Here is a 22191-nt window from a genome sequence, read left to right as displayed (position 1 = left end):
TCATGTTTTCAATAGGTCACCTTTTCATCATTAAACCTGCTGCTGCATACAGAGGCCCTGCTGTCTACTCTAAGTTTTCTGACAGCAGTTACTCCGTTAAGCAATGGAAGTAGAAAAGACACATCAACTAATGAAGAAAAGCAAAAAGATTATGCTAGATTTAAGAAAGGTAAAGTACATATATTATGGAAAACTCGGTACTAATTTTATTAACTTTGAAGGGTGGATTGAGAATCAAAACTAATGTGACAAGGTACTTCTCACAGGCTGGAGCATTGATTTCAAGAAATAATACGTGAAATCAAGTTTTTCCTTCTAAGTGAGCTTTCTATTCTTGTTATATGGCCCTTTCAGAGTTGGATTTGGATAAATGAAATTTCTGCCCACCTAGAGGACTCAGTCCTAAGTTTTCCTTTTTTTTTTTTTTTTTCTTTTCTCTCTAGTAGCTAGAATTTCTAAGGATAAGGATATCTTTGACTTCAAGCTTTTTGCCAAACTGGATGCCTTTTGTTTAAATATTTGTGATGAGAAAAAGAACATTGCGGAGATCAAGATACAAGGTATTAAATGCTTTGTTAGTTGTAACTGACCTCACAATTAAGTTTCACAGCGAGTACTAGTAATTGAACTTAAAGTTTTTAAGGTGAAATTCTTCAGCTTCTGAAYGTGTATTTTATATATATATTTTTTTATGTAATATATATATTTCTGGACAAAAATGGCTTGTTTGCTTTTGCTTTTTGTCCCCCGCCTCCCCTCCCAAGTCTGTCTTTCCTAGCAGTATGTATCGGCCATTAACTAGATAAACGTAATATTTTATTCTGTTGTTATTTGAATGGATTCACGTTTTGAAGGAGATAAATATCATTTTTGGTGACTTGATCTGTTGTACTAAGCTTCAGATTTTTCTGCGTATATAAGTTTTCTAAAGATATTTTAGAGCTGTTTCCTTTTGATTTTGGAATTCCTAAGGTTTGTTTAGTTTTGTGTTTAATGCAGTTTATGTAAACTTCTAATATACAAGTCATATAATATGCTCGCACAAAATTATGTGCTATTTCCATTGTGTAGTACTAACCATTTCTCTCCTTTTACTGTGCAGGTCTTGACTCATCTCTTCTACTTCAGCCAAGTCGCACTTTACTTTTTGCTCGGCTCAAAGATATAATTGTTATAGATGTTGATTTAAAGACCCTTCATAAAAAGGTATTTCTCTTACRTGACATGAAGTGTAAATTTTACAACCACTAGGCTCTAAGTTCCTTCTTCTCAATATGCCTTTTCATGGAGCTCTCTGAATTTCAATACTGAAAAGACAGTTTTTTTCCATAATAAAGACTCTMTTTTGGGCTTGTGCTAAATGTAGGGAGGAGGAAGATACTTCATCTCCCTTGAATTTTCAAGTGATGAATTACTTTGGTGATGATTTGCATCAGAGGTGATCACTGAAGAGGTTATTTTTGCTCCATTTTAAAATTCAAATCTTTGCAAGTAAGGTACATGCTGAAGAATGTTTTTATGTTAGAAGATGGAATGTCTAGTTTTTGCATCTGATATACTAATATATCTAGGGCTTATTTGATTTATGTTAAGAACGTTTAGAAACTGCTGATAGCAAAACTGTTGTCATGCAATAGTTTGATAATCTTTTTCTTTTTTTTCTAGGCTGTATCTATAGTAGGAGATGAAGTTTTCAGTTTCAATCTGGCGTTATATCCATATGCTACAGAGGGGGAAGCCTATGCTGATATGTCAAAAGTGGATGGTACTGTATCTTTGAAAGTAGGCTGTATCCAAATAGTGTACCTTCACAAATTCCTCATGTCTCTTCTGGTAAGAGATTTTTTCTGCGTTGTGTATTTTATGCTGCTTCCTTCAGTACAAGTGATAACTGAAGTTGCAAAAAATAAGTGAACTTAATGTTCTCATTACTATTTGGAAAATGGGATAAAGTGAGCTTTCCAACTGACTGAAGTTTTAAAAACAAGCACTGTGCAAGATTGTGTGGTTTTGCTCCCGCTTCTGCTTGTTAGGCATTTTTTTGTAGTCTTTGGGCAGTGAAAATGAGGCAGGAGGAAATCTGAGCCAACTTTGGCAGTAGATCTTTCTATGAGGTTAGGTGATCTGAGGGCAGAACAACTCAGGCAAACTGTGAATGTCTCTACCTTTGTCAGGTATCCTAATGTTGGCTTTTCTTATAAAGCACAGGGTTTAAAAAAGATGGAATCTTGTTAATACTTTTGATTTGAACTAACAGAGATTATGACGAGTGACACTGGTTTTTGTATCAGGAAAAATTAATACAGCAGGAAGCCCAGTTTGATAGAGATTTTGGTGGTTATAAAATGAGAAAGCAGTTGTTTCAAGTTGTTTAGAGCTACATATTTCCTTTCTCTTCAATCTCTTGTTACAGACCTTTTTGAACAACTTTCAAACAGCTAAAGAGGCACTGGGTGCTGCCACAGTCCAGGCTGCAGAAAAGGCTGCTACAAGTGTAAAAGACCTGGCTCAGAGGAGCTTTCGGCTGTCAATGGACATTCACTTGAAAGCACCAGTTATTGTCATTCCTCAATCCTCYGTTTCTCTTAGTGCCATAGTAATAGATCTTGGCCTGATCAAGGTTCAGAACCAGTTTAGCTTGGTATCTGCAGAAGGCAGTTCACTCCCTCCAGTCATTGATAGAATGGACGTGCAGCTGACACAGCTGAAACTGTCCAGGTAAAGTGAATGTAATGCCTTAACAAGTTAGTAGTATTAATATTCTGTAAGATGTTAATCTAATTGTATTGGTGACAGAGTCAAAGACTTAATGTTAAAATACTAACCCATTATCCTAAGAACATATAAACATAACTCCACATAAAATGATAATTTTTTTTTTAATTGTTTCCTCAACTTTTTTTTCAGGACCAATATGGAATCAGATCTGTTACATCCTGATCTTCAAATACTTCATCCTATTAATTTGAGCCTGACTGTTAATCGCAACCTAGCTGCAGCTTGGTTTCACAAAATACCTGTGGTGGAGATCACAGGGCATCTGGATAAAATGAATGTAAGTCTTGCCAAAAAAAAAAAAAAAAAAAAAAAAAAAAAAAAAAAAAAAAAAAAAAAAAAAAAAAAAAAAAAAAAAAAGTGATAAGAAACTTCTTGTAATACTGAATGTAATACTAAGCCTGTTTATTTCTGACACAGAGGAGAAACAAGCTGCTGGCCCATTAATGGCTATTGAGTATGTTGCAGTCAGGTCAGCAGGTTTATCTGTATATAAATGTAGAAGTTAGGAGGTGTTATAAAAACACCTCAAAACCTGTGTGTATTTATTAAACTATGAGATACATATAGGGGGCAACTGTGAGGGATGTCAAGAAGGGCTGCTTATGTCCTGGCATAAAGCAGGACCAGCTTGCATGAATGTTACGATTGTTAATTCCACAGCTTCTCTCTAAGCAAGTCATTTTCTGATGAGTCTCCTCTTCAGAGTACCTTAGTTCTGTACATGTGTTTGGTCTGGTAACATCGGCTGCGTAACTTTGTATTTCCCTTCAGTGAGCTCAAGGTGATTGCCTTTTATGACAGTTTATATATTTTGAAACAAAACAGCAGGTACATCTCTGTAAAACTGGAATTAAAATGCCATAATTGACCACGTCATTCATAGTGAAGTTAGGAAATGGAGTTAACTTCAACAAAAAGCTGCTGTATAAGCTGGTATTTTCCTGGTTTCAGAAGTTGTAAGTTTCAAATGGCGAAAAGCATTTTGCAGTTCATGCTGTATTCTTTATGTACTGCTGCTGCTGCCAAAGCACTGTGAATAAACACTTTTTCTTGCTAGAAATCATTGCTCTGCTATATTAGCAAGTTAACAGCGTAACTAAACAACTTTTTCTGAGAACTGCTATTTACTATTTTGTAGATTGTTGTAAATCAAGAGGATTTGAATGTCTTTCTCAAAGTGCTGACAGAAAATCTTGGTGAAGCAGAAGATAAGCAGATCCACGTGAAAACAGTCCTGCAAAAGGAAGGTAAGAGATGGAATTTGTTTGCCTTGAATAAGTGTATTAGCTCTCAGGAATATTGAAAGGCTTTTTATTATCTGAAAAATCAAAGCTTAAATTTGATAGTATGATGCACACTTTTCACAGATGGCTGTATCTGTTGGTTGCCAGAACATAGTTCTGCTTCCTCTGGCTGCTCTTGATGTCAAAGCCCTGTTTGTAGAAACTTTTGCCTTATCAGGCCACTTTAAGCCAGCTAAATGAGTAAAAGACTTGTAGGTGTTTCTTGTGCTAGTAAAGCTGTAGCATTATTATCCTGAAGCTAACCTATTTCTTGAATGCTGCAGGTGAAACCAAAGAAATAGAGAAATCTGTTTTGAGTCAGGATAAGAGTGTTCCAGAAGAAGTGTCTGAAGAGAGAAAAGGGACGTTAAATGACGATGTGATCAATATGCTGCTTAATTTTGAAATCAAAGAGGTATTTATCCACTGGGAATAATTATGATCATGGAATCTAGCACTCAAGCCTGTATATCAGAAAAGAAGGACTATGAATGCCATTTTAGCCATTTGTTGAGGGATTTGTTTAAAGATGGAGATATTAATCGAATAAGGGAAAACATATTTTTCTTAGCTGTCCTTTATTAACCTAATTCTTTAATTAATTCTTTGTAACAACATATAGACATTCTTCTTGGTAACAATTCAGGTAAAATTAAGTAAAAGCTATTTTTTTGTTTGTTTTTATGTTTAGGGGTACCTAGAACCTTATCTTTAGTTTTAGCAAAATATTGGGAAAAATGCACAAGGCAGCAAATAACTAAGATATTTGTGCACAAGAAATTATCCAGATATCCTCTTTCTTTGAGGATGTCTGTCTGAGGTATTTAAATGTGAAGAACTCAGCATGGCCTTTATTTTATCTCTCCCTCTTTCTAACATGTAGTTTATTTTATGTAACTGATTTTTCTGTAGCATAATTTTGGTTTCACTAAATCTCCGTAGATGTGTTTGTGCAGTAGTGTATCTGGGTTTTTTTTCTTCAAAGCAGAAACCCCACTTCCAAACCCAAAAGGATGCTCTGCTGTATGAGCATTCCACTCAAAGACTAGAAACTTCTGCCTATCCCTAGCAATCTGAGAGAAAGTAATACTGCTTTTGGAGTATAGTTGAGAAGTTAATTCCTAATTATAACTGCATGCTGTAATTTCTGGACAGCTTTAGTAAAGTTAATGAACTTTAGTAAAGTGTTTAGTAAACTTTGGTGAATTTCTTTTTGTTTCTTTGTKCAAGGTTGTAATAACTTTGATGAAGCAGGTGCAGAAGGAGAGATATCCACTACATATTTTAACTGTGCTGCAGCTTGGAACTGAAACCAGAATTAGAAATCATGATTTGACTGCAGCAGCATATCTGAAAAAAGTTACCATGAAGTGCCTTGAAATAACTGGCAAGTATTCTGTGTAACTCAGTGGAGTGAGAGCAATCAACTTGTAGAGCAAGAGGGTAGCAGAGTCAAGTAACTTAAAAATCAAATAAATCAATAAGGAGGACGGGGAGATAAATTATGCCAACGTTAATTTAGCGTTGTTGCCTTTGTTCTCGATTCAGTAAAACTGCCTTACCTGAGACCAGATTTACTTCCATTTGCCGGATTAGCTCGTGCTAATTTATTTGAGTTAGTTGCCAACTTTGAGTACCGTGGGCAGTATTTTATCTCTTTAGATTGTTTTTCATCAGTTACTAATTTGCTGTAATTTTGAGTTCTGCAAATGTGCTTTATAAATAGCTCCAGCAGCACTGGAAAATTAGCAAAAATRTCCTTGATAGGTCAGGTAATACTTCCAAGTGATGCTGAAGTTATGGCAACTTGTACATAAACTGGTAACTGGTATGTAACTAATATGTAGCTGTAAATTAAAATAGGGAAATATTTTATCAAATCTTGTGTAAAGCTAACAATAGGCATGTAAATGAGTTTAGCCTGAATTTTCTCTCAWGACTAGTGCTGTGGGTTTTATGTTTTGACTTGTTTAAATAAAAAGGCAGGTAGCAGCTGCAGATTTATCTCGTAAAATGCTTTATGTGAGAGTTGCTTGCTTTTGCTGTTTCAGCAAGGATAGTATACAGTAGAGAATTAACGTGAAATCAAGTTTTGACTGTTATAATAGAAGTATCAGAAAATTCTTTCTTTATTTGCAGACTCAAAAGGAGATCCACTTTGTGTTATTAATTCTTCAAGTGAGACTGGTGAACATCTTCTAAAAATGGAATACATTAAGGTTTTGATACCTTTCAAGATTTTCTGGGAACTAAAATAAGGCTTCTGTACTTAGCCAGCATTAAAGGGAGGTTTTTGTTGTGTCTGTAAATGGGTAAGAGACCCTTTGGCGGTCGTAAAAGAAGCATTTCAGGAAGGCTATATTGGTAGACAAAYATTTTAAAGATGACTGTCTTTCATGAAGTGCATGAATCCTTGAGAATCTGGTAGATCCCAGGACCCATGTGCTATGCGTGTTTTTTTTTTGTGTGTTGTTGTTTTCTGGAAGGACTTAAAAGCTTTGCAATTTTTTTCTGAAAAAATAACTCGGGGCAAATTGGTTCACTTGAAAGTGGACTGCAAGTACAAGAAATTTATACATGTCCATTTGATTTTTTTTTTTTTTTCTGGCCAAATATGTTATAGAGTGTCACTTGACAAACCATGGCCAACACCTGTTCTTTCAACATCATCATATGCTTTAGAAAACATTCACCTCAGGGTTTATTGCTTTCCTTGTTTTTCTTGTGAAATAAAAAAGAAATTACAATTTCTAAAGTAAAGACTGAATATGTGCTTGGGCTTTTTTTCCTTTATTAGGCTGATGCTGATGGACCAGATTTTGATGCTACTTACAAAAGCACCAAGCAAACCATAAAGGTAAGTACAGGAACTTACTTGATCATCTTTTTAAGCTTCTCAAATAAACTGAATACCTTGTTTTAAAGAGACTGTAAGCTTCTTCAGTTACATGTAAGACTGGAAATAGATATTAAGTCCACCTTGCCTTACCTCTTCACTCTTGTTTTAGGTTTTCTTCTCATGTTTGGATATAGTGCTTCACACAGAGGCTTTGCTTTCCATCATGAATTTCCTTGCATTCAGTGTGCCATCAGGTGGCCTTCCAGCTGCTGACAAAGCATCAGATCCCAAGCCTCGAGTAGAACAGAAAGAGAGTACTCTCAGACCAGGTAAAGTGATGTTAGAAATGCCCCACACCAGTAGATTAACAGCATCCTGCCTTTGCTTTTGAAGGATACTGCTTCAGGTGAATGCAGTGCCACCTATTCAGCAAAATAAAATGCATGCAAAATTGTATTTTGAGAGTAGTAAACTAATTCTTTAAAAAATACTTCATCTAGTATTAATATTTGAAGAGGTCAGGTATTTTGGTTGATGTCTATGTTGATTAATCTCACCCATTTCCTCTACTAAATGCATTCTTTTTTCCTAAGTAGTAGATAGACATTAAACACTACCAAAGCTTTTCCAAAGCATCAGTGTCACAACTTTATTGCCTTCTAGTCTGAAGGACTGTAAGGGACTGAAGGACTTGCACTAATTAAAGTAACTAATTTTAAGACTTGAGCTCTGTAGCCTTGAATACTGCAAGCCTTTTCTATGGAAGTTCCTTAAAGATGTTTGGTTAGGTTTGTGTGCGACTTCTGTGTTTCTTGGTTGTTTGTGAAATTCAAGGTTTGCTRATCCTAAATGACTCTGTAGTGACTTGTTTTTATTTTACTTTCTGCAACCACCTTGGATTTTTGTGCTATTTTTTTTCTCCTTTTGTGAATTTGCCTGAGTTAGTCTCACTAAATGCAAAAGGAGAACACTTACTAAATGAGTTAACATTTCAAATAATGAAATGTACAGCGTATTCAAGGCACTTTCTCCTTCAAATTGTAGATTGGGCATTATGAAGAGAAAGTATTCTGTGATTTTTGCTATTTATTGATGTCAATTGGTTATTCTTGTGCCATAAGGATAGGACTGTGTTAAGGCATATTTCATTTCATGTCTAGTAATTAGCATTAACTTTTAAAGTTGCAATTGTTTTTAATAGTTTTTATTCGTACAAAACGTAAATGATATGAACTTGAATTTAAAAGCTTAAGTTATGATATTTGTTCAGCTTGTATGTCACTTTTTCCCTATTTAGTGTCYGCTAATGAAACTCGCGATATCTATGATTTAAAACTCACTGCAAAGCTAAATGCTTTCAGAATCTCTGTTTGTGGTCAGACCTGTAGAATTGCAGACATTAGAATACGAGGTAAGTTTTTATTATTTAATGTTTTGACTAGTCCATAATAGTGAGAAATATATACTATTCCTATTTCCTTTTAGAAAAGCTAGTATGTACAATGTGTATATGCCTCTGTAACATATTCGAATAAATTTTCATCTTATATGAGTTAYGGTTAATTTTAATAGCTGAAGTACTTGTGAGGGCAAAAATAGTTTGAGGTGGGCAGTTAATTTCTGAACAGGAAAAACTGAAAAGGTAGGCACTTGTCTTGTAAGTAACATAAGCCGGTATTTTTGATTAGTTGAATTCTAAATAGTATCAGAAATTTAGTAGTGGAAAATAGTGTCAGAAATTTGGCACCATAGTCCTACAGGACAATTTATGTTAGCAGCTCATTTACATGCAGTAAAATCAGAGTTTATTTCATGGGCGTAGTATTAGTTGTTAAACTGCAGRACTATTATTTCCAATCAATTCTTGTTCTTTGTGTTCAGTTTCAAATAATTATTTCCTCAATGCAAAAAGTTGATGAATTGTCTGTTTTCTGCTCTTTTCACCCAAAATCAGGAATGGATGCATCTGTAGCAATGAAGGCCAAAATGATAGAAGTGTTCTCCAGACTTGAAGACATTGTAGTAACAAATGTTGATCCAAAGACAATCCACAGAAAGGTGATGAGCTGTGTAGTTTATTTAAAAAAAAAAAAAAGTTTCGATCATTATGTAATTAATGCTCTGTAATTATTTGTTGTGTTCTGTAATATCAAGTATTATGTAATGCATCAAATGTTAATATTTCATCTACATCAGAGGTGCAGATTGTATTTTCATTATATGCATATAAACCTTCTAGGCTGTCTCCATAATGGGAGATGAAGTGTTTAGATTTCAAATGTCACTTTATCCAGATGCTACCGCAGGGGAAGCCTACGCAGATATGTCAAAGGTGGATGGTAAAATGTCTCTGAAAGTTGGCTGCATCCGAATAGTTTATCTACATAAATTCTTTATGTCTCTCTTGGTAAGATACTAATTTTAATTGTCTTATTGAAATTACAAGGTTGAAAAACAAAAAAAAGTTCGTATACTGTTAAGGACCACTTGTTTGTAGTAAGCTGGTCTACAAGCACGTGGAAGAATGTGGCTGAAGAAATGTCTCTTCCAAGTTGCACAATATTGTAGTAAAATGAAAAATAAATACGATGACAAAAGCAAGCAGTGAATCGTGCAATAGCTTTAATATCTTAAAAACTAAGTAGTTAAGTTATGTTGTGGTAGTATAGGACAGTCACCCCCTTTCCCATCTCCCCCCCAGTGCCATTGGAAGCTTTTATATGGTAGRATTCTAAGGCTTATATTTCTAGATTTTATATTTGTTACAATTAAACTGTTTTTCTTAATCTTACCTTTTTTCTGGTGCTTGCTTTTTGTGAGATGTCATTTTTGTCTATTTCATATAGACTTTTACAGAACTCTTACCTTTTTATCACTTTCTTATAGAACTTCCTAAACAACTTCCAAACTGCGCAAGAGGCCCTGAGTGCYGTCACTGTCCAGGCAGCAGAAATGGCTGCTTCCAGCATGAAAGACTTTGCCAAAAAGAGTTTCCGTCTCTTAATGGATATCAACTTGAAAGCTCCAGTTATAGTTGTTCCTGAATCTTGGACTTCTTGTAATGCTTTGGTAGCTGATCTTGGCTTAATCACAGTTCAGAATGAATTCAAATTAGTGTTTTCAGATGAATCTTCTCTTCCTCCAGTCATTGACARCATGGATGTACAGCTGACTGATTTGAAGTTATCAAGGTATACATGGAGTTTTCTTGCATGTAGAGAGATATTCTTTAAAAAAGCCATGCTTCATTATATAATAAAATTGTATTATTGAAGCATTCGAGTTACAAGATGAGAGCTGAGAACAGTAAAAGCGTAGAATTGCATTGAGACAAAGACATGTTAAGTCTCTAAAACTTGTTGGGAACTTTCTAGGAAGGGAGAGAGTTACATGTTGAGTGAATACCTGGACGTAAGTGCATGTACACACACACGACCCACTTGGTAGATGCGCCAAGAATTCTGCTACATTGCTAAAAGGGTTTTTTTATCCAACAGCTAAATCTCTTTCTGCTTCTGCTGCTCTTGCTTTTTGTAGGTGCACTGTATCTGCAGATTGTCAACCAGATGCTCAAATTCTGCATCCTGTGAATTTGGCTTTACTGGTGCAGAGAAATCTATCAGCAGCTTGGTATCATAAAACCCCAGCAATTGGTATCAAAGGAGACCTAAAACCAATGCAGGTAATATGACACATTTGAGCTGAACTACAAGTTGCATTTGTTCTTGGAGTAGAATCCAGTCTAGTTCAGGAGCTGGAAGGCTTGTCAAGATCAGATTGTAGCTTTGTTGGAGTTGTSTTATCATGCAATGAGTAGTTTTAGTGTAGCTGCATCTAAGTAGAATAAAACTTGTAGAAAAAAAGCAACTTACAAGCTTCTATATAAAATGAAAGTAGAAGTTTTAGTTTACACTAGATTCTGGTGGAGCCATTTTCTGAATGTCTTGAGTTGACCTGTTCATTTAGCATAAAATTTAGTTAGAATATTGATTTTTTTTTTCTGTAGTATTTCGGGTATTTTGAGTATTGTGTAGATTTATTTCAAATTGAAGCGTAGACATGGATCCCTTTTGTTCTCTTTTCTGTTCTAATATGCTGGCGCCTAGTGGTTCCAGATTAAGGTTGGTATCTTTGCAGTACATGAAGGATTTGCCTTTCTTTTCCTGTGCTAGCCATTGGGATTTAAATGGAGAGAATCGAATCGGGAACACTTTTATTTGTTCRTCTGCCCTGTTTCACTGCAGTGTCAGTACTGCTGTTAAACCTGGTACTTAACAAACCTGGCACAGGCAAACGTACTGAAAGAGTATCTGTCTCTCACCTGAATGTTGAGAAAATGTTAAGAAAGTGTGTACTGGGCTTTTAGCGAGTGCGTTTAAGGTTCTACAGGGGAAAGAAGAGTGAACACTGGGATAACATCATAAAAATGAAGCCGTGGGCTTGTTGTTTTACAGATTGCACTCAGTGAAGATGATCTAACTGTTATCATGAATATTTTACTTGAAAACATTGGAGGGGCTTCTTCACCACCAAATACTGCACATCAGAGCATTGAACAAATGAACACAGTTAAAAAAGGAAAAGTTGCAAGTGATTCTGACTTGTGTGAGGGTATGTTTAAGTCAATATCTGAAGAGCTTTAAGGATAAGATGACGAGTAAATTCAAGTATCCTGTCTACTCAAAACATGTCRATGTGTCTAAATAACTTTCATAACTGCTTTATTGTACAATGGAAAATTATAGATATGCATGTGCTAAAAATGTGTTAGTGGGAGCTGTTGATGGTTCAAAACTTTAGCATTAAATTATGTTAGTATTATATATTATGTAGCATTAATTATGTTAATTGTCAAGTACTTCAAAGATTATAGAGTTCTTAAACCAATCTGTGCTAGAAAATTTTAATGCTACTTGAATAGCAGGAGGAGATATTCAGTATATGAATATGACAGGACAATGAGAAATGTCCTGTTTGTGTGTGTTGAGAGATTTTGTGATCTTAAATGAAGAAAGAAAGGGAAAAACAATCCACAAAGCTGATGTTCTAAAGAAATGTTTAAATATTTTTTTTTCACTCACAGATTCATCTCTTGCTGTGGGACATAGAAATGTTTCTACAGTTCAGTCTTCTGCAGAATGTTCTACAACACTTAAATTTGACTTTAATTTTGAGTCACTCTCAGTAATTCTCTACAATAGCAATAACAATCAGGTTTGTCACAAAGCTTTTACTCTGAGAGGGAGAGGGAATTTAAGCCTCTTGCGTCTGAAACTGTAGTGAATGTGTGGTTTTTTGATAGAACAATCAATGCAGAAATTTGTCATGCATTTTATATGAGGATTTGTACTTTTTGTTTTTTGAAAATTTTTGCAAAGTGATCTTCAGTGGGAAGAAAATSACTTAGCAATACTTGATTTGAATTTAAAATTGCTTCCATATCCTTCCAAAGTAACTTCCATATCCTTCCTAGTTGTAAATGGAATTGGCCAAGACTGTAGATGTGATGGGAGTGGAGGCATTCCTTGGTAGGAAGTGAGGATGGACTATGTGCCTTCATAACTGCCTAAAATGCTGTGAGGATAACTCCACAGTGACCCCATCGGCTAGTTCTGTTCTCTTCATCTTAATTGGGATGATTTATTTGGAGGATTGATTAAAGCAGCAGACTAACTCAATCCCTCTGTTCCTCAGTTCAGATGTGTTTGTTTCTAACTTGCTGCTAGTGTTGAGGAACTTGCTTACTGTTTTGACATGTGATAGTTTTTCTATTTCTCATTGTCCTGTAGAAGTCTCTGCTTTTGGTGCATAGTGACAAATTGCGCCTTGGTGAACTTCGACTGCATCTCATGGCTTCCTCAGGAAAGATGTTTTCAGATGGCTCCATGGATGTTAATGTTAAGTTGAAGGCATGTACCCTGGATGATCTCAGAGATGGGGTTCAGAATGTGACTGCAAGGTAAATTGTAGTATATCAGAAATTTAAAAAAAAATGCGTGTAATTTGGAATTAGGACTGTTTTTCTTTGTTCTGTACTTGCCTTCACGTAATAGCAATAATACAAAGACTCTCAATCTTTGTCATGCTGTGCAACAAATCCATGAATTACGTAATCTTAATGAAGTTAAACAGATTTTTGTTCTGATAATCTGGGAGATGGAAATAAAGTGGGAGCTTTGAGTATTKCAGTCAAATGGTTCAAGACAACTTTAGCTAGAGAATTCTCTGCACTAAAAGTGTGATAATGTATTGCATAGTTACTGAATTGTAGCTCAGAAATTTTAGTTTGAAAATACTCTTCTGGAAGAGATAAGTCCCTACCCTCTCATTTCTGTAGAAAATGCTCATTGCTTATGTGATTTTATATATATATATATATGAAATATATATATTTWTATATATATATATTGTGATGTTTCTTGTTAAACTTATTTTACAGAATGATAGACAAAAAAGATGACACAAATGACAGTTCCATGATAGATCTAAGCTGCAAGCAGGATAAAAATGGGACTGAAGTAACTGCCATCCTTGATAAACTCTATATTTGTGCAAGTATGGAGTTTCTGTTAGCAGTAGCAGATTTCTTCATTAACTCAATGCCAGCATCCTCAACTGAAAGGTCTGCACAGCTCCAGTTAAAGAATGTTGCCCCTGGGAAGCTGAAGCCAGAAAAAGGTTGTTTTTTAAACTTAGTATTTTTTTTTTCTCTTTTACAGACTTTATACAGAAAAGAAGTTTACTGAAATAGTTTGCAATCTGATTTAAACTCTTTTTATTCTTCATAATGTATGAATTGGCCATGGTCAGTCCTCTTAGGAAGAGACAGATACTTCAGAAAAATGACTCTTGGACATTTGGGACTACATAATGTGTGTTGCTGGATGTAATCTGTGGTCTCTACCTATCTCTGCTTTTTCTGTAGTGCTTTTTCTCACTGCTCAGCTTGGCACTTATTTCATTGTGTCCATACGAGGTACCAATGTTTCCAGGAATTGTTAAGCTTACTCATTATAACGAGTTCTAGGTGCAGGAGAAGCTCACACCACTGTACTGCTAATCGTGGCTTCCTCAGCCACCAGGAACACACCATGATAGAGCGTCCCACTTGTAAGTGGGATAAGTATGATTCTCTTCCTCTGTCTGAACACTGAATAGGCATTCAGACATCAAATTCCATATTACTGAAATTGTTTCAGTTAGTAAAACTTGACTCTAAAGAAGCCAATTACTTGTTGGTAATGAAACAGAATTAAAGGGTGTTTTTGTTTGTTTATTTCTTTTTTTCCCTGTACAGAAATACGGTCAAATATGGCAGTGAAAGCTGTGATCATGGATCCAGAAATTGTGTTTGTTGCAAATTTGACCCGTGCTGATGCCCCTGCCTTAAAGGTTTCCTTCCAATGTGACTTTTCCCTGGCATCTGGAAAGCTTGCACAAAGGATGACAGCTCAAGTAAAGGACTTTAAAGTGTTGGCCTGTGCCTTCCTTCAACAAAAACAAGACAAGAGTGTCACTACGGTAAGAAAACTTATTTTGCCCTGAGAAAAGTAGTGAGAATCCTTGACAGGCAGGGAGGGGCTATAAGGTAGCCCTGTGCTGTTTAAGGATGTTTAAGGATGTTTAAGGATGAAACCTTTATCACAGTGCAGCAGTAAGCTTCAGCTCGAGGAGCTTGCTCAGAGCACTGGGCATTGGTATGTTAAATTTCAGGCTTCTTTGCATAAGAAGTTTTTGAAAGCCAAGAGCACTACTGGACATCGAGCTGACTGCTAGCCCCTTTGCTTGTTGCAGCAGAGTGTGGTGCTCAGGATAGCCCGACACATTCTGTGTGGAATATCATTTACACAAGTCAGGGAGCCACAAGGGTTCCCAGGGCAGCACGTGTACTTCCTTGTGCACCTAATAGCTTTCCTTACATGTTTAGTACGCTTAAGCATTCACTTTGATTTCAATGAATCATCTCTGTGTTGAATTTTGGCCTTTTTTTTTCCAAGTCTTTTGTCAAATCTTATTTTACCAGCTCTTTTAAATTGCTTCTACAAAAGAGCTTTTGTGTGAGTTGGAACACTGGTATGAAGCATGACAACATCTGTTTATAACATTGAAACGTATGTTATAAGAAGTATTTTATGCTATCTGTATCACCTGGCGTATGAAATTTAAAAATGCAAGAGCATGAAGAAGGCTGAAATTGTGGAATTATCATAATAATCGCTTCAAATTTTTCACTCAGGTGTTACGACCGTGTTCTTTGGTAATGGAAAATATGACCCATGTCTCAGGCTTACAAACTGTGGTAGTAACAATAGAAGAACTTACTATAAAGGTAAGCAAGAATATTAAAGCTGTCTTTAGGTGAACAGTTGTGTGTCTCGGGGGAGCTCTAGTTTGGATTTGGAAATTAATATATTCCTATTCATCATTTCTGTTTTCTCCATTACTTTAAATCTGCTAGTAGGCACTCAAGATCTTCACAGTTTCTTTATTGTTAATAGTAGTTATGTATATAGCAACTCACTTGCAATTTTTGCAACCTGTTGACAGAAAAAGAACATATTTATTTAGATACTACTGCTTCAGATACTTCCTCCTACAAATGTCTTCTAGATTCATACTTTTCCCTCTGCTTTCTCTTCAGGGAATTACAAACAGGAAAAATAAAAATACATGTAGACAATGCAGAAAGGCCAAAGTATCCTTGTTGAGAAAATAGGAATGCTTTTTTTTTCCAGTTAATTAATACTTTTAAATGATGTGGGGATCTGGTGGCCTGTGGGTGCAGGTTGTGGGAGCTTTTGCGCATGTAACTGCGCTAGCTGCTTCAAGACTATTTTAAGTCTGATAACTTGGTTTCCAGGATGTTATACCTTGTAAATCATCATGTTCTTAATAGATGAATTAATAAATCAAATATCTCTAAAATAAAGGCCTTTCCCTCTAGAATTAGATTATTTAAATTATTCACTAATTTGCATTTTTTGATCTGAAAAGATCAGTGGTGAAACCTTAAATTTGGAGCAATAGTACGTTGTATGCTTAAATGTGCTGTTAATAGAAGCAGTATTGTACATTACTCTGCAAATATGGTATTCTGATCATTAGAGCTTCTTAAAAGTAGCTATATTGACACTTTACATTGTAACAGGAGGAAGTTGCATATCGCTTATAGTTATAGGGGTACCATACATGAGTGAGAGTAGGACTTGAGAGAATATTGCCCTTGAGCCAGTGGAAATATGAGTGAAGAGCTAGAAAATTAAAAGTATAGMATTAAAGTAAGAGAAGATCAGTGCATGGGTTCTGTTTTTTCACCTTGGAATATAAGTTGCTTAAATCTTGTTAGAGCCTTGTAATGCTCTCTATCTGTACAAAGAACCCCAGAAGTATTTGTCATTTCCACTTTTCCCTTGTCTTACCTGCCAGCCCAMTTTTCAAAACCACTTTGGGCTGTGAGGTTCATCGTCTTCTCTTTCTTTTCTCTGAAGATCTCACCAATAATTCTCAATACTGTGATGACCATCATGGCTGCCATAAAACCAAAAAGAACAGAAGAAGACTCTAAAGGAGCAGATGAAGTTTCTGAAAAYCTGTGGCAAGTGAAGCCTATTGATCAGTGCAATGCTTGGTTTCTTGGTGTGGATGTAGCCACCGAAGCAACAGAAACTTTTAAGGACCGTGAGCATGTTCTGAAGCAAGAGAAGTTTGACATTGTAGTGAAATCATTTCAGGTCACCTTGGAGTGTGGCCAGGGACATCGTACTGTTCCTTTGTTGTTGGTAGAATCTGTGTTTTCAGGTGTTCTTAAAAACTGGTCTTCGCTTATGGAGGCCACAGCTGATATGGCACTGGAGGTATGTAGAACCAACGATTATTACAAAAAAATATTTCCTTCACGGGCACCATAGGAGATAGTAGAGACTGCATTACTTGAGTRAAGATAGGAAGCCAAGTTAGGGAATTTTCCCCATTGTTTGGTCTTTTTTTCTAAAATTAAGTCAGATGACGTAATTATGTCAGTTAGCAAAAATGGGTGATACACTACACTTTTTTTGGGAATATTATTTTTTAAGCCTTCAAAAAATCAGGACACAGAAATTTGAAAGTGAGGTTGAAAAAGGCAATTTTTGATACGCAATCGTGCTAGCTGCTCTAGAAGCTTATTTTTTTAATTATTTTTGGATGCCGTATTGAACTTTTGTTCTTTCTTCAGGTTCACTATTACAATGAAACTTATGCGGTGTGGGAGCCTCTTATTGAACGAATTGAAGGAGGGAGGAAGCAATGGAGTTTAAAGTTTGAAGTATGTAAAGATACATGATCCTGAAATACTCGGTCTGAGTAGAGAGCTAGTAAAATAACAGTTTCATTTAATACAACACTTGAAACACTCTTGCTTTGAGGTGGCTGTGCAACTTGACATGGAAAAATTCAGTCTATAAGACATCTTAAGTTCTTCTGAATAATATTCAGAGGAATACCTTATGGATTTTCAAGGTAAAGTAGGTTGTTGGGKTCTTTTTGGTTTGGTTTGGAAAATATTCACACCTAGGTAAACTTTTTTCCCATTTTAGCATAAGAGAACATAGGTCTTTGCATGCATAGCTACCTAATAAACTTTTTGTTTTAGATGAAAACCAACCCTGTTCAAGAGAAAAGTCTGATGCCTGGGGATGATTTTATTGTTCTTCCTGAGCCGCAAACTGCAGTTAACATATCTTCAAAGGACACAATGAACATAACAATATCCAAAAGTTGTCTTGCTGTGTTTGATAATCTAGCTAAGGTAATCCTTATGGGCAGAAGGTGCTGAATTATTTGAATTTTGAAGAAATTTGTGTGGCTGGGCATAAATTGGTGATTGTTCTGAAGCCCTGTTAGGTTATTTAATGGGAATGAGAGTTAGACTGATAGTCCTTGAGAGTTTAAGAAAAAAAAACAAAAAAAACCCCAAGTGCTGGCTTTTTCCTGTGTTAGGAGTGTTCTCCTGTGTTAGGAGAACACTTCGTTATGTAGGACTTGAGGATGGTGGGTGGTAGAAGGGAAGTACACTTTTAATCTGTCAGAAAATTGATTGTAGTAGGAAACAGTCATGTTTCTTGGAGTGTTTAATTTTCCTGTGGTTTGCTCCTTAATCTGCTRCTTGTAAGGCTGTTGTGTAACAGGATGCAGTGAATGGTTTGTTTTTTGGGAAACTAGCCTTCAATTTTATTTTTACTTTTACTTTTTTATTCTTCTGTCWATAAGAATAATTACGAGTACCCTAGGTTATGTTTCTCGTTTTCTCTTGAGGAAAATGAATTTTTGGTCACTGAATCAAACTATTTATGTACAGCATGTGATCTATGAACATTTATTTTGTAATTCTAAATGGACATCAGTTCCCTGAGAAAGTAAAAGAGAGTAAGCTCTTAAGTAAATATAGTTTATGCTGATTTGGGTCAGTTAATAGGACTCTGTGGAATAATAGCACTGTTTGGAAGTAATTGTGATTGAGGATAAAGTAAATGTCCGGTAGGTGCTATAGTGCATAGAACTTGTTCTTTTTTTTTTTTTTTTCTCTTTGCCCCTTTTTTTTTTTTTTTTTTTTTTTTTTTTTTTTTTTTTTTTGTCCTTTTTTTTTTTTTTTAATTTAGAATACTGTTTTCTTGGCACTTTTTTTAAAAGCATTTCAACATTACATCCATGTTGTGGCTATTTGCATATAACATTTTTTATATGTTTTTCATTGCAGGCATTTTCAGAAGGGACTGCATCCACATTTGATTATTCCTTTAAGGACTCTGCTCCTTTTATAGTGAAAAATGCCCTGGGAGTTTCTCTCCAAGTGCTTCCTAGCTCTAATTTTCGGAGAGTTGATTCAGCTGAAAGGGATAGCGTGAACGAAGTAGAAATTGGGCAGAATCTGGAATTGGAATACTCTGGTTTTGAACCTCTTCAACGAGGAAAGCTCTCTGCATTGCACCGGCAAGAAAGCTCCCTCTTCTCTTTAAACTTAGGTATTGTTCTGGGAAAAAATATACATTAAGGTGGTGTTGAGGATGGTGAGAATGGGGGAGTCAGCATGGTAGTCCATAATTAAAATCAAAATTCAGGTGAAGTACATCCTGTGATGAAACTGCTTCTCACTACTGACAGTTATAATTTAAAAAAAAAAAAAAAAAAGAAAATTGCCCGCTGTTGGACAACTTATAAGGAGGTAAAATTTCTTCTCTGAGTTTTCTTCAGAAATTGAAAAGTCCACATTTTATTTTCCCATTGGAAAAAGCGAGAGACATGTTCACTATTGGAGTCACTAATAGACCATCTTACAGACTGAACAAGGAATATAGTTTCCCTCTTCTTTTAAATGGGAATTTTATTCCCATTTTACTCATGCCCTCTCCTACAACTTGTATTCCTGTAGTTAATCGCTTAATTCGGAGCGATTATGATTTTTTCCGAATATTCAGCTCGCTAAAAAATATTCCTAGGAGTGTAGGATGTAGTATGTCCTAATACATGATGTCACTTTTTGCTGAGTTTTTTTTTTCCTTTTTCATCCTGTTCTGGGCCATGATACCAAAATTATGTTCTGTGTGTTGCAATTTTTCACTCACCCAAACTGAGTCTGATGCTTGGTATAAATATCAAACTGGGTGTAAGTAACAGTCTCAAGTTAGGGAAGGTAAAGGTCTGGAGAATTTTTACCCCTGCATTCAGATGCCATTTCAAGTTACTTTTGTTCTAGGACAACTGTGGTGGTTGTTAGTTTAGAGAATCTTAAGTATTGCTGAAATCTTTAAAACAGTTATCCATACGTGTTTCCTGATTATTTTTTCTATTTTTTATTGATTAGGAATTCAAGGATATAAAGAGGTAGTAAAAACTCCCATAGCCAAACCAGGTCGTCGACTGTATAATGTAAAAAGTCAGCTTGGTGATCGTTCAGACTCTGTCCTTGTACAAATAGATGCTACAGAAGGAAATAAAGTTATTACTGTACGATCTCCTCTTCAGGTAAAAAAAACAAAGCAAAACACGTAACACAAAAAAAAAACCCCACATAAGCAGTGTTCTCAGAGTGCGACTTCACTGTAATTTCTTAATGCAATTTTATCAGATCATCTTTTTCTAAAAAGCTGTTTGATGTGAAAGATAATTAACGTACTGTGCGTACCTGCGTTTTTTCCAAGAAATGATTAAGATGGTAAGTTTTTGTTTTTTGCAGGGGGAGTTGTTTTGTTTGTGTTATTTTTGTGCTTGAGTTTTAATTCTGGCCCTCATAATAACCTTATCCTTGTGTTGGAATCTGTACCTTTTATATGATATGATATTTTAAACAAATTGTTCAATTGGTGAAATACAAATGTAATCCAACATATGCATTTTTATCCTAGATCAAAAACCATTTCTCCATCCCATTCAAAATCTATAAATTGGCTAAAGACTCCAGAGCACTGGAGCCCATTGGCATATCTAAACCAGAAGAGGAATTTCATGTTCCTTTACATTCTTACAGGTACAATCTTATACRTTACTTTCCTTTACATTCTTACAGATACAATTTTATAGGTCACGTCATTGTGAGACTATATGTATAAATGCAACATTACTGCAGAATCTTAAATGTGCACTTGGAACTTACTTTTTTCCCGACTGGGGCTAATGAAAAGCAAATGTTATCRTGATTAGGTAGTTGTGCAGTGTTCTGCAAAGACCCTCCAGGATGGTTCAAATGATTGAAGTTAGTCATGCAAAACTACTCTGTGTAGTGTTAACCTATCCTCTTTCCATAGGTGTCATCTGTATATTCAACCAACAGGCGTGCTAGAAGATCAATTCAGAGAGTCCACAACTTACATTGTTTGGAGGGAAGAGCTACATCGGAGCAATGAAGTAAAATGCTTGTTACAGTGCCCGTCTACAGAGACAAACTTCTTACCTCTGATAGTTAGCACAGTAGCTCTACCTGATCAACTGAATTTTATTTCTGCCTCTGGAGAGGAGTGGGATCCTGCCTACATTATCCACCTTTACCCTACGCTGACTGTGAGGAACCTTCTGCCATATTCATTGAGGTATTTACTTGAGGTAAATTATCTTCCAGTTTCATTTTTAAAGCCTTTACCTGATTTGAAACAAGATTATATCCCTTGTAAAATAGAAGGTGAATGAGATGTAGAAGAAACTGAATGCTGCCTGATGTGTTTTCTGTTATAACCAAGTCACTTGGTGGGTTGGTTTGTGAGATATTGTGGTATTAACTGCTGTTTCTTTGGGTGCACCCTGCTTTGCTCCTGAAATAAAAATCATGTGCTCAGAAAGACTTGTTATACCCTCTCAAGAGCCTGATCATGTTCTGCAAGATAGCTTTTGGCTCTTGGGTAAAGGCATAAGAAAAAGTATCTGAGCTATCTAAAAGTAATTTCTTCCACAAAAATGCAACTTCATTGTCATTCTGGCATGCACCGTTCATTAATATTGTGAAGTCTCACTTGCCCAGATCAAAGAGGAATTCCTTGCAAAATATTCTGCAGATTTTTTTCTCTTGTCTGTATCTTCAATGTCTAGTATTTCTCTGTGAAAGCTGAATGAATTTCATGAAATAGAAAAGGAGTGCAGAGTTTAAAAAAAAAAAAAAATTAGAATGGTGATTCTGTCCTTCTCTCATAACTAGTGACTTACATTTACATCTGTTTCTCATTTGCACAGAGCATAGTATGGCACGATTTTCAGTCTTCCTGCTCTTGACTGTAATTCAGTACCCAAATGCTGCTATATAAACACGTGAATTTTCTACCTTAGAAAACCAGGAAAACAGAATTAAAAGTGAAGTTTTCTCTTACAGGGAACAGCAGAAGTCCATGAGTTGCCAGAAGGGAGTGCAGCAGATATTTTTCAGTCAAGAATCAATGGCGAATTAATGGAGCTTGTACTGATGAAATATCAAGGCAAAAACTGGAGTGGGCATCTCAAAATTTCTGATGGGATGCCTGAATTTTTTTCAGTGTGTTTCACATCGCACTCTGCAGAACTGATGACAGTGGATATATCCATACATATTAGACAAGCTGGAAGTCGCATGATCTTGTCTTTGTTCAGTCCATATTGGCTCATCAACAAGACTTCCCGTATTCTTCAGTATTGGGCTGAAGATACTCATGTGAAGCATCCAGCAGATTACAGAGATATTGTTTTGTTCTCCTTCAAGAAGAAAAATATTTTTAGTAAAAATAAGGTATGCTTAAGAAAGGGGGCACTTATTGTTGTCATTATTGTTGTCATTATTGTTGTCATTATTGTTGTCAT

At 35.7% G+C, this 22191-nt stretch overlaps 1 protein-coding gene across 2 annotated transcripts in view; it reads left to right on the top strand.

The window, feature by feature from the left end:
• The window catches only part of VPS13C (vacuolar protein sorting 13 homolog C), a 70680-nt gene that overhangs the window by 26626 nt on the left and 21863 nt on the right, over nucleotides 1-22191 (top strand). For both annotated transcript variants that reach the window (XM_026052722.1, XM_026052717.1), the window contains 31 exons: nucleotides 16-169; nucleotides 444-560; nucleotides 1103-1206; nucleotides 1666-1833; nucleotides 2414-2718; nucleotides 2908-3055; nucleotides 3917-4025; nucleotides 4346-4476; nucleotides 5292-5448; nucleotides 6201-6280; nucleotides 6859-6918; nucleotides 7070-7229; nucleotides 8198-8311; nucleotides 8855-8958; nucleotides 9140-9307; nucleotides 9787-10091; nucleotides 10438-10582; nucleotides 11355-11511; nucleotides 11984-12114; nucleotides 12690-12859; nucleotides 13340-13578; nucleotides 14198-14421; nucleotides 15137-15229; nucleotides 16389-16754; nucleotides 17114-17203; nucleotides 17531-17686; nucleotides 18635-18899; nucleotides 19739-19899; nucleotides 20280-20401; nucleotides 20679-20973; nucleotides 21731-22120. In XM_026052722.1, the coding sequence (XP_025908507.1) occupies nucleotides 16-169; nucleotides 444-560; nucleotides 1103-1206; nucleotides 1666-1833; nucleotides 2414-2718; nucleotides 2908-3055; nucleotides 3917-4025; nucleotides 4346-4476; nucleotides 5292-5448; nucleotides 6201-6280; nucleotides 6859-6918; nucleotides 7070-7229; nucleotides 8198-8311; nucleotides 8855-8958; nucleotides 9140-9307; nucleotides 9787-10091; nucleotides 10438-10582; nucleotides 11355-11511; nucleotides 11984-12114; nucleotides 12690-12859; nucleotides 13340-13578; nucleotides 14198-14421; nucleotides 15137-15229; nucleotides 16389-16754; nucleotides 17114-17203; nucleotides 17531-17686; nucleotides 18635-18899; nucleotides 19739-19899; nucleotides 20280-20401; nucleotides 20679-20973; nucleotides 21731-22120 (5388 nt within the window). The remainder of the gene's footprint in view (nucleotides 1-15; nucleotides 170-443; nucleotides 561-1102; nucleotides 1207-1665; nucleotides 1834-2413; nucleotides 2719-2907; nucleotides 3056-3916; nucleotides 4026-4345; nucleotides 4477-5291; nucleotides 5449-6200; nucleotides 6281-6858; nucleotides 6919-7069; nucleotides 7230-8197; nucleotides 8312-8854; nucleotides 8959-9139; nucleotides 9308-9786; nucleotides 10092-10437; nucleotides 10583-11354; nucleotides 11512-11983; nucleotides 12115-12689; nucleotides 12860-13339; nucleotides 13579-14197; nucleotides 14422-15136; nucleotides 15230-16388; nucleotides 16755-17113; nucleotides 17204-17530; nucleotides 17687-18634; nucleotides 18900-19738; nucleotides 19900-20279; nucleotides 20402-20678; nucleotides 20974-21730; nucleotides 22121-22191) is intronic.

This window comes from Nothoprocta perdicaria, unplaced genomic scaffold (assembly GCF_003342845.1).
Source record: "Nothoprocta perdicaria isolate Ctin4 unplaced genomic scaffold, notPer1 scaffold_113, whole genome shotgun sequence".
Classification (NCBI taxonomy): Eukaryota; Metazoa; Chordata; class Aves; order Tinamiformes; family Tinamidae; genus Nothoprocta; species Nothoprocta perdicaria.
This window is presented reverse-complemented; position numbering and strand designations above follow the sequence as displayed.